Source organism: Grampus griseus (assembly GCF_964374135.1).
Source record: "Grampus griseus genome assembly, chromosome: 9".
Lineage (NCBI taxonomy): Eukaryota > Metazoa > Chordata > Mammalia > Artiodactyla > Delphinidae > Grampus > Grampus griseus.
The window spans coordinates 65,086,026-65,098,056 of record NC_139003.1 but is presented as its reverse complement, the minus strand read 5'-3'; the positions used below and the strand labels follow the sequence as shown (position 1 = coordinate 65,098,056).

The following is a 12,031-nucleotide window of genomic DNA, read 5'->3' as shown; positions in this document are numbered from 1 at the left end:
TCCAGGAAAATGTTGAATAGAAGGAGTGATTATAGCTATACACATGGCAGTTTTTGTTCAGCACTACAAAAGACTTCTGTCTTTTTCAAATCCCAGTGTCCATAAGAAACTGTGGAAAGTTTTTTGTGTACTTACTACAACCCACTCAGGGATGTATGGGATATTGTGCAGAAGGTAAGAAAACATGTTTAATACACATGAACTGCTAGTGATGGAACTCTGTGTGTTGGTGTGTTTGTGCCATCCTCTGGATGGGATGTATGGAGCTAATGCAAATCTCAATAAGAGATTTGGTTTGCTATTATTGCTAAAATGAGGCTAAATTTCTGGTTTAAATTGGCCAGATTTGTTCAGGGTTCTTTGCCAAGATGTTCAAATCCTCAAAACTATCTGTTAATGTGAAAGTATCAACAGTTAATATCAGCAGTGACAATGTATAGTGATACCATTTATCTACTAATAACACTCAATAAGAAGGACACTTCTCCTTTGTTGTATTCTTCCTCAAAGTCATAATCCCAGTCTAATCATGATCAAATTCATATAAACCCAAACTGAGAAACATTCTACAAAATACGTGAATAGTACTATTCAAAAGTGTCAAAATCATGGAAAACCATGAAAGAGTAAGAAATTGTCAAATATTGGAGAGGACTAAGGAAACACGAGTAATACATTATGAAGATATCCTGGATTGGATAACTGAAACAGAAAAGAACATTCATGGAAAACTGATAAAAACTGAACAGAGTCTTCAGTTTATTTAAGAGTAGAGTCCTACAGTCAATTTCTTAGGTTTTTTTGGGGGTTTTTTTGTTTTTTTTTTTTGCGGTACACAGGCCCCCCACTGTCGTAGCCCCTCCCATTGTGGAGCACAGGCTCCGGCCGCGCAGGCTCAGCGGCCATGGCTCACGGGCCCAGCCGCTCCATGGCATGTGGGATCTTCCCGGACCGGGGCACGAACCCGTGTCCCCTGCATCGGCAGGCGGACTCTCAACCACTGCGCCACCAGTGAAGCCCCAAAATTGATCAAACTTTTAATAATTGTGTTGCTTTTATTAATGAATGGAGGTAAGAAATAACTTATTTTCGTTTGTTATTATATTAATATTTGACTTAACATGAGTGGTGGGTGACTCAACGCTCTGCTTTTTTTGCAACACGTTACTGAGAAAAAATTGTTCTTGTCCAAATTACTATTCTTTTCTGTTTTCCATCTGGAAGGATTTTACCAGGAAAAAGCATGTTTGACACAATGCCAGTTTCTCTGCCATCACCTAGAAAACAATCCTATTGTAGCTGCTCAATGGACACTACTTCATTGTATCCATCCTCTAATCATCTGGAAAGTGTTTCTTAATCAGAGATTGTTTCAGCTTGCAAAGACCCCAAACATGACAAATTCGCTTCCTTGATAAGAGCTAGATGTCACCTCTGAATATATTAATTCAGAAGCTCCTGTCAGAGGAATAAACAAGCATACATCTCGAGAAAAAAATAATTTGGATTTCTTTCCTCAAGAAAAAAAGCATGTGAATCTAACCAGTCTGGACTTAAATTTACAAAAACATCCTGGGAATGAAAAACAAGATGCGTCAAAAACTTTGGACAAGGGGAGACGTACACAGGACCAGGGTAATCACAGCCAAGAAATAAGGTGGGATCGACAAAACAGATGGAAACAGCAAAACTTCAGTGAGTTTCTTCCTTTGTTTGCTTTTCAAAGTCTCAGCCAAAGTGACCTAGAAGAGTTTACTTACTTTTTCCCTGAGGACCATACTGAGGATGTCCACCAAGAGTTTGTCCCCACGTGGCCCACACCATCTGGCCACACCGAATACAGCACATTGGCACTATGTCAGCACACTCTTGCCAACTCCAGCATAGGAATGCACTGTCTTGCCTTTCTTGGCAAGAGACTAGACAGTGTGATAGAGATGTGTTTTAAGGATGTTCCCCTAAAAGATGATCTTAGCTGGGCAGAAGCAGGTGTGGCCCTTTTAGAAAATGAATGTGAAAAGAGGATTTTGGAAGAGGGGAAATATAACAGAGAAGAATACATCAAGTCAATTAAAGACATTCTCTTGTCATTAAAATGCCCCAATTTATGCAGTGGCCATGGGCAGTGTATGGAATAGGGGTGTGCATGCTCCCCAGGCTTTAGTTCCTATGACTGCAGTGATTCACACGGTAAGTAAATACACTCCAACTTTGATCTTGTGTATGTTATTTAATTATGAAACCTTCTTTGTTCTTTTTTACCTTCAGTATCCTAACAGGCTTTATTCAGATTATATATGGAAAAGAACCCAAATTATATTAATCAATATGTTAATAATATTCCAAAACAGTCTCATCTTAGAATAAAAGCTGAAGTACTTATAATGGCCTATGTGATCAGGCACACAATATCTCTTGCCTACTACTATCACCCTCACTCATTCCACTCCACCCACTTTGGTTTCTGTGCTGTTCCTTACAATGCCAGTTCTCTTGACCTCAGGGCCTTTGCACATAGCTGATCCCTCTACTTGCAGAGGATAATCATTCTTCTAGAACTCAAATTTAGTATTTTTGAAGCACTGTTTATATTTTGCTAATTTTACTAATATGCTTAATTTTTTTCTCTAACCTATCTAAATGGTACAAATTATTTTGTCCCAATATATTAGAGAAAGACATTTCAAAAAGTCAATTTGATTCTCTTAACTATTAAACCAGTAACTCCTGATTTTGCTCCTACCACCACCAATCTGCCCTTTTCTATCTCAGTAAATGCAAACTTCATTCCTCTTAATTATTCACATTAAAAACTTGTAGTCACTGACTTTTCTTTTTATATCAAGCCTCATATTTGATCCATTAGCAGCAAATCCAGCTCTAGCTTCAAAGAATTTCATATCTTTCCCTGCTATCAGCTTAGTCCAAGCCACTATTCTCTCTCCCTGGATTATTATAGATTCTCTCAAAGTTTATTCTCCATGCAGCAGCTAAAGTGATTCCTTTGAAATGTAAGTCAGATCGTATTACTCCCCTGCTTAAATCCTTCTGTTAGCTCTTCATCTCCTTCAGCATAAAATTGGCAGGCCCTACTATGGCCTAGAAGATTCTATTTATGTGAAGACTATTCTACATATAGTCTGAGACTCCTCTCTCACTGAATTCATCTATCATTGTCTCCATAGGTCATTACTTTCCAGAGTTCTCTAGTGGTTGCTTTGCTGTTCCTCAAAAAAAGCCAAGCCTGCTTCTGCATCAGAACATTTGCACTTACTGCTCCCTCTCACTGGCACATTCTACCACATATCTTCATGACTGACTTCCTTCTCTTCTCTATTCAAATATCATATTATCATAGAATCCTTCCAACATCATTCTAAATAAAGTAGTTTTTCTCACACAACCCCATGGCCTTTATCTCCCTTAATATAGTTTATATGCTTTTTCCCCATTACCTCAAAAACACTTACGTGATACACTTTATTTTCTCATTGGTTTATTTTTTTGTCCTCCCATATTAGAATGTAAGTTACATGAAGGCAGGGACTATTTTGTTCATTACTGTATCTCCAATATTTGGAATAACACCAGAAAAATAGATGTTGCTAAGTAAACATTTGTTGAATATATGAAAGAATAATACGTGTTTTTTAAATTTTTCATAAATATTTTAGGGTTCTGAATACATGTAACAGGATTTTTATATCCTATTGCTATTAAAGGTATATTCACTTGGATTTTGCCACTACTTAGACAAAGGACTCAATTGTTTTTATACTGCATTTATCTATTTTGACCACCAGATCTTGCTCATAATGAATGATCTTACCAAGACCAGAACCACAGAAATAACCATATGAAGGTCAGTTAACTCTGACTGATAAAAGAAATTTTTTCTCCTATGACTGAGAAGTACACCTAAGATTATGGTAGCATGTAGGATAGCAATAATACACAAAAATATCAACAATACTGGGACAACAGCATGCACAAATTTTGGTAATTCTTTTCTAAAACAAATTAAGAATTTAAAGAAAAAATTTTAATACATCACATTGCTAAGTACACTATATTATTACAAAAGCACTTTTTCTATAACCTATCTCTATGACATAAAGCAAAATCGTAAAACCAAAACATAGGCCATGGTAGAAGTAATTTGTTAGTACTCATACTTATTTGGTATCAAATATTATTAAAAAACTAATTAAACCTGTATAGTTAGGCACTGGTAGTATCTGTAATGCTATTTCTATTGAGTTGAATAGTAGGTAACACTTCTTTTAATACCAGATCACTCTTAACATGTACTAGTTTAATTAATGTACTAAATATTATTGGGGGTAGACTTTAAAATATTAGTTTATATATGCTTTTAATTTTGGCCTTGAAAAATAATTAGTTTTTTTCTGGAATTAAAGCAAATATGTCCTATATTTTCCAAAGACAAGGTTCCTGAAATTATAGAACTTGAGAATGCTGGATTGTGTAATAGTCAAAAATATAACTGTATCATGGTGAGAGTTTTTGGTCAAGGCTTCAAAGAATCACCTTCAATTAAATGTGAAGTTACTAAACTGAAGGAATGTTAATTATAATGTTGAAAACAATTAAGTTTATGAGTTATTCAGATTAATTTTCTTAGAGTAATTTGGAGTATCAATTAGCAACATAATCCCAAAGGATGTCATATCCTCAGAGAGCTGAACAGGAAAATTATTAAGTTGCTTAACCTTAAATCTTCCCTATTTGCCAACTCTATTAAACTGTTTTATATAATTTTTATTGAGGTATTGACTCACTATTTAAGCCATAATCAGAAATTAAAATAATATCAAACTTGATATATAAGCTTCTGTATTTACTGAAATGTAAAAACACAAAGAACGGAGGTCATTTTTATCTAAGACTCTGCATGAATTATAGGATTTAGAGATAGGAACAATTCCCTTTTACAAACCAGAAAGTTCGGACAAATTGTGCTCATCCTTTATATTTCCTTTACTATGGATTTCATATGGGAGAATTACCAAAAAAAAAAAAATAGTGTTTTTCTTTCTTGAGACCACCAAAGACAGACATGATCACTCAGTTTGAACAATGGTGTATCAAATTACACCTTTTTTTTTAACATCTTTATTGGAGTATAATTGCTTTACAATGGTGTGTTAGTTTCTGCCTTATAACAAAGTGAATCAGCTATACATATACATATATCCCCATATCTCTTCCCTCTTGCGTCTCCCTCCCACCCTCCCTACCCCACGCCTCTAGGTGGTCACAAAGCACAGAGCTGATCTCCCTGTGCTATGCAGCTGCTTCCCACTAGCTATCGGTTTTACATTTGGTAGTGTATATATGTCCATGCCACTCTCTCACTTTGTCACAGCTTACCCTTCCCCCTCCCCGTGTCCTCAAGTCCATTCTCTAGTAGGTCTGCGTCTTTATTCCCGTCCTGCTCCTAGGTTCTTCATGAACATTTTTAAAAATTTTTAGATTCCATATATATGTGTTAGCATACGGTATTTTTCTCTTTCTGACTTACTTCATTCTGTATGACAGACTCTAGGTCCGTCCACCTCACTACAAATAACTCAATTTCATTTCTTTTTATTGCTGAGTAGTGTTCCATTGTATATATGTGCCACATCTTCTTTATCCATTCATCTGTTGATAGACACTTAGGTTGCTTCCATGTCCTGGCTATTGTAAATAGAGCTGCAATGAACATTGTGTACACCTTATTTTTGATGATTATTTATATGGTCTTCCTTTCTTTATTTAAGTGGAATTTTATTTTAAGGAAAGCACTTTGAATTTAGAAAGTACTTATTACATGGATAAGATAAAAACTTAGAACAGAAAATCATATTTTGGCATTCTTTTTACCTTTTCTCTAAATTGATTCTGAGATTGAGAATTTAAGAAGGAAATAACTTTTGTTTGTGTCTTTATCAAATAGTTATACACAAGAACTATGTTTATTTCCTGATTTTATGAGCAGAGCCTTTCTAAATGAGCCATGAAATATTCTAACCCCAATGAAATAAGACACATAATAGAAAATGTAATATATATGTATTATTTCATTCACTTCAAAGTCGCTCAAGAGAGTTGTCATTACATTGTTCTTGGCAGAATAAACCATATGACATCACACTATAATTAAGCAATTTGACAAGAGAGAATTTTATAGGTTTATATTTTCTTGGAAAGTACATTTTATTCTTACTTTCAGATATATATTTTCCTGTGATATTTTTTCTCATACTACTTCCCTCCTCCAAATAGCTTATCAATAAAGAGTACACTCTGGAATTCATTAACATTATACAGCACTATAGAAAGGAAGAAAATATATTCACTAGCCAAAACAATCTTACATAGATTAACTATTTTCTTTCTCACCCCGTTTAGAATGTTTATGTATTTTATTTGTAATACAATTAGGTTTATTTTTTAATATTTATATTCCATTTTGAATTTCCTTCACACTCTGGTTGATTTTAGTTATATACTTATTTGGAAGGTATGTGAAATATTATCATGGTTCTAACACTTGATGCCATACAACAGGTATACAACACAGAGAAATGTCACTATCTTATCCCTACCTCCCTCTTCCCATTACCCCTTCTTTCCATCCTGTTCCCATCCATCCCCTGAAGGTATCCACTCTCATTATTTTCTAGTTTTTCCTTACTGTGTTTCTTTTGCACAAAGGAGAAAGTAAATTCCTTCTTTTTTTATATGAATACTAGCACATTATGTATGTTCTTTTCTACTTTTGCAGTAATAATTTTAGACAAGTTTTTAGCCAGAGAGCCAACCACCCAATCATTTCCTTCATTCTCCCCCCAAAGCTGCTAGGACTTTACAGAATCCAACTTTTAAACAACTTACTTATAGGATTAAATCCAAGTTGTTATCCTAGAAACAAATGGCCCTTCAAGATCCAGCTCTTGTCTGTTTTTGGAGGCTTGAACTTCCTGCATGTGCTCTAGGAAAATCCCATGCTATTTCATGCATCGCTGTCTTTTCACATGGTGTTCACTCCAACCTTGCTAACTGCACTCACTCTGTTTCTGCTCCCAGTGTCCAAATGGCAGTCTCCTTTTTTACTTTCAAGAGAAGTGCTGTCTTCTTTTTCAAAGCTTTGTGACTGTGCTGGTTAGACTTAGTGGCTTCTTTCTCTCTCATTACACCTTATTTAAATCTTGGTTATAGCAATAAGAAAATGTTTTATTGTTTGTCTTCTTCTCTGTGATCTCTTTTCATCAGAGTATCCTCAGTACCTATAGATATTCCCAAAATATTGGTGAATGGAAAAGAAATAGAACCCTGTTTATTCCTCATTTGGGGTAGGCTCTCCACACAGAGGGGTGGAAATAACCCCTAAATTCCCAGTCATTGCCTGGAGTCTTGTTTCTACACACAAAACCAAGAGACCCTGTATCCATCTAAGTGTCGACATCATGACAACCCTGAGACATTGCTGTCATTCCCCTCTGCTAGAAGGGAACCACTGATACATCTGCTAGACCAGACTGTATACACTCCCTTAAATATGGAGATTTGTTCTGGGGCTCACTCTTTCAGCAACGTAGTTTCTACTAGCCACAGACTAGTGTATTCTTGCGTTCCATTCTTTTTCCTGCTGACCTACAATATTGAAGCATCAGCACACTTACTATTTCTGAGCCACTGAAAGAACTACACAGTCATAAATTTTTTAAAAATCTGAATCTAAATTTTGGTAATAAGATACATCTTTTTAGTTTTCTGTGTAGTTATCAGTACCCAGAACACTATCCTTGCTTTTCTTCTTTAGACAACAATGCATTTCAATACTGAAAAATAGTACTCAAAGTTTAAATATGATATGCCATTGAGTTATTAAATAGGGTGAACTGGTTAGAATTTATTTAGTTTAAGTACATAGATTCAATTGAACTAGCTTGAGCAAAAATGGTATTTATTATGAGGATAATGCATTTTTCACAGAATCAGGATAGAGTATGACTGCTGAATTCTCAGGAAAAAAAGCTTAAACTTGGGACTTGAACACCACGAAGACTCAGTTTGTCTGCATTTGTGTGTGTGTGTGCGTATGTGTGTGTATCTGTCTGTCACAGTTCTGCTTTTCTCTGTTTGTGGGCTTCATTTTTCCCTTTCACTAGATATTAACTTTCTCCACATAGTGAAAAACATGGCCATCAACAGCTCCATAACTTTTTTTTAAATAAATTGACTTATTTTATTTCTTTATTTTTGTCTGTGTTGGGTCTTTGTTGCTGTGCATGGCTTTCTCTAGTTGCCACGAGTGGGGACTACTCTTCATTGCGGTATGCGGGCTTCTCGTTGTGGTGGCTTCTCTTGTTGCGGAGTACGGGCTCTAGGCGCGTGGGCTTCAGTAGTTGTGGCACGCAGACTCAGTAGTGGTGGCTCGCGGGCTCTAGGGCACAGGCTCAGTAGTTGTGGCGCGTGGCCTTCGTTGCTTCGCGGCATGAGGGATCTTCCCGGACCAGGGCTCGAACCTGTGTCCCCTGCACTGGCAGGCGGATTCTTAACCACTGTGCCACCAGGGAAGCCCTGCTTACATATACTCTTAAATTTTTGCTCATTTCTATAGTTTGGCAATATTCTGTGTCTATATTGTATTTTGCAGGTTCCTAAACATTTCTATCTATATTTGGTAGGTAGAAATATATTTAAATGTATTACTATTTAAATATAGTATAGAATAATAAATTTGCCATGGGAAATATAAAAATTATCATTTAAAAATTTAATGATAATTCATTAACTTAAAAATATCATAAGAGTTGAAATCAAATGAAATGTTAGAATATTTGTTAACTAATTAATTATTCCAAAATGTCTGATTCCAGAAACCCCAAATAAGTATATGATTGACAATTTTAACTTCCCAAGGCTTTTAAAAAACTCATACCAATATTTTCTTTAATTAAAATAGATATAAATATTAAATAAGTAAATGTGCAGTTACTGAGATGATATTTTCCTTGAAGACATCTATTTTAACATAATAATAGAACTAGGCAGGACATTTACATCTTCTAATTTTCTTCAGTATATCTAAAATAAAAATTTTCATTATTTGGGGCTATTTTGCTACAGACTACCTTTGAAAGAATTCAGATGTTGATTTCTTCATGGATTTTACTATAATAGGGGTTACCATCATTAATGACTGTCAGTATATTCATTCAAATAAGTTGTTAAACATTTCAAAGAGCAACACCTCATCTCAAAAATTTTTACTGAAGAAAGACTGACTTTCCTAGCACACTGTAAAATTTTTATGGATTTTTACAGCCAATTCAATAACTGGACTGAATTGTTGTCCTTAAGCTAAGCAGGCAACCATTCTAATAACTTCTTAAAGAATCATTGAGTTTTTTAACAAAGTACAAATTACTGCTATAATATGATAATTTTTGCCTTAAAATATTAATGGCCTTCTTAAGTCTTATTTATAGGGAAAAGCTTTTAAACTTGAAGGGTCTTGCTTAATGTTAAATAGAATCTAATTAATAACCTTATGTTTAATTATATAGTAAATTTTTAAAACAGTACACTTCTCTCCTCTTTATATATGACAGCTTTGGGGGAGTTACCAGGACATACATAAAGAGTAAAAGAAATGAATCTTTGATTTGACATGTAATGTTTTTCAAATTAAATAATCTGAATTCTCAATCTATATTTTATTTAGGCAAAAACTGCCAGGAAGATGTTGATGAGTGTGAATCCAGGCCTTGCTTTTCAGGAGTAGAGTGCCTCAATACCTTTGGTTCTTATCATTGTGTTCATGTCCAAAAGCATTTTACTTTTGCTTTTGATGGAAAAATATGTCATGGTAAAAGTCCCTATTTTCTGGCATGAAATGTTTTTGTTTCTGTTTTTGCTGCATTTAATTAATTCAGGTCACTTAGTTCCATTCTCTCTTGTACTCATGAATTCATTCAGGGTCATGCACTAAGCTAGATGCAGAGGATGCAGAAATATATAAGATATGTCCTCTGACCTAATAGGTTTGAGTATAGTAGCAGGAAATATGACATGTAATCACATAGTTCAATATGATGTTCTGTGTCTTTCGATAGAAGTGTCTAGAGAGAATAGTAGGAATAGTATCCTGAGGGACAAGGAAAAGTTTTTAAAAGGAAGTATCACTACAGCTGAATCTGATGTATCTGATCAAGAAAGAGAGAGACATTCTAGGCAGAAGAAACAGCGTGAGCAAAGGTACAGAGGCATGTAACATCACCTTGGGCACTGAGAAGGATTCAGTGTGCTTGGAATAGAGAAGGTAAGGGGACTGCTACAAGAGTAGCAGGGGTATCCAGTGGACAGATCACTGACAAACTATGAGAAACATGATAAGGTTTACATCTGAGAAAGTCTACTTAAGAGCAGTGTAGAGGATGGACCACTTGCAGGTAAGGAACTGTACAAGTGTGAAGGTGGGAAGAAGAGTTAAGACAATATTACAAACATAGGAAAGGCATGAAGATATTCCGACCGAAGATGAGGATGAAAAAGACACTAAAGAAGAAAGTTGAGTCTGTTTCCGCAGACTCACAGACGTAAAAAACAAACTTGTGGTTACCATAGGGGAGAGGGAAGTTGGGAGGGACAAATGTGGGGTATGGGATTATAGATACAAACTACTATATGTAAAGCAGACAAGGAACAAGGTATACTGTGTGACACAGGGAATCATACCGATTTTCTTTTAATAATCTATAATGGAGTATAATCTGCAAAAATACTGAATCACTATGCTATACACTTGAAACTAACACAATACTGTAAATTAACTATACTTCAAAAAAAAGAAAGCAACTTGACAGTACTTGGTCAGCGATTGGGATCAGCACAGTGAGGGAGAGAGCTACAGTGCTTGGTTTAGGCAAATTGAGTGGGTAGAATTGACATTCATATTGCTAAGGACTGAATCATGTCCTCCCAAAATTCATACATTGAATCTTAAACCCCCAATATGACTGTATTTGGAGTAAGGAAGTAGTTAATGGTAAATGAGGTCATAAGGGAGAAGCTCTGATCCAACAGGGTTGGTGTCCTTCTAAGAGGAGACACCAGAGAACTTAATCTCTTTCTCTCTCTGCCAGGTGAGGACACAAGGAAAATGCAGCTGTCTGGGACGCAGGAAGAAAGCTCTCTCACCAGGGACCAAATGGGCCTGCACCTTGATCTTGGACTTCCCACCCTCCAAAATGGTTAGAAAATAAATTCCTGTTGTTTAAACCACCTACTCTGATATTTTGTAATGGCAGCTTGAGCTGACTAAGACACACATGAAATATGAGGAAGAAGAAATAGTTTCGGAGAGGAAAGATAATGTTCAGTTTGGAAACACAGACACTGAGGTGACTATGGAATAGCCAAGTGGAGCTCAGGAAGGGGGATAACGTTAAAGATATAATTCTTAGGGTCACCAGTCAGGGGTGAAACTTCCCAGGGAGAGCACTTAGAATTAGAGAAAAGAGGAAAAACATTGGTGGATATCAACCAAAGACAAAAGTAAATTATAAAAAGTTAATGTCAAAGAAAAGTAAATTATAAAAACTCAGTATCTTTGGGGACCTTCCTGGCAGTCCAGTGGCTAAGACTAAGTGCTCCCAATGCAGGGGGCCTGGATTCGATCCCTGGTCAGGGATCCTGCATGCATGCCACAATAAATATCCCACATGCTGCAACTAAAAAGATCCCGCAAGCCGCAATGAAGATCCCGCATGCCGCAACAAAGACCCGGCACAGATAAATAAATAAATAAATAAATAAAAAGTCAGTATCTTTGGTATTATTAAGCAAACAAGGCGTATTTTGATGAAAAATATATATTAATTACATGATATCACCTTGTGCTTCAAATTGCAGTGGACCTGTCTAGCACGGGAGATACAGATTTGAAGAGCACACTGCAGGATGGTGAGAGAAATTCCCTACTAGTTCAGCTACTCACATCAATATCCAGTCCCAA

General features: G+C 35.8%; 1 protein-coding gene across 1 annotated transcript in view; it reads left to right on the top strand.

The window, feature by feature from the left end:
* Positions 1 to 12,031, top strand: part of VWDE (von Willebrand factor D and EGF domains) — a gene marked incomplete at both ends in the record, with an annotated part of 71,159 nt that overhangs the window by 2,884 nt on the left and 56,244 nt on the right. Inside the window, 8 exon segments of the mRNA XM_082661706.1 lie at positions 62 to 174; positions 1,014 to 1,071; positions 1,225 to 1,357; positions 1,361 to 1,416; positions 1,418 to 2,135; positions 2,139 to 2,190; positions 4,447 to 4,587; positions 9,740 to 9,883. Coding sequence (XP_082517832.1) covers positions 62 to 174; positions 1,014 to 1,071; positions 1,225 to 1,357; positions 1,361 to 1,416; positions 1,418 to 2,135; positions 2,139 to 2,190; positions 4,447 to 4,587; positions 9,740 to 9,883 — 1,415 coding nt within the window.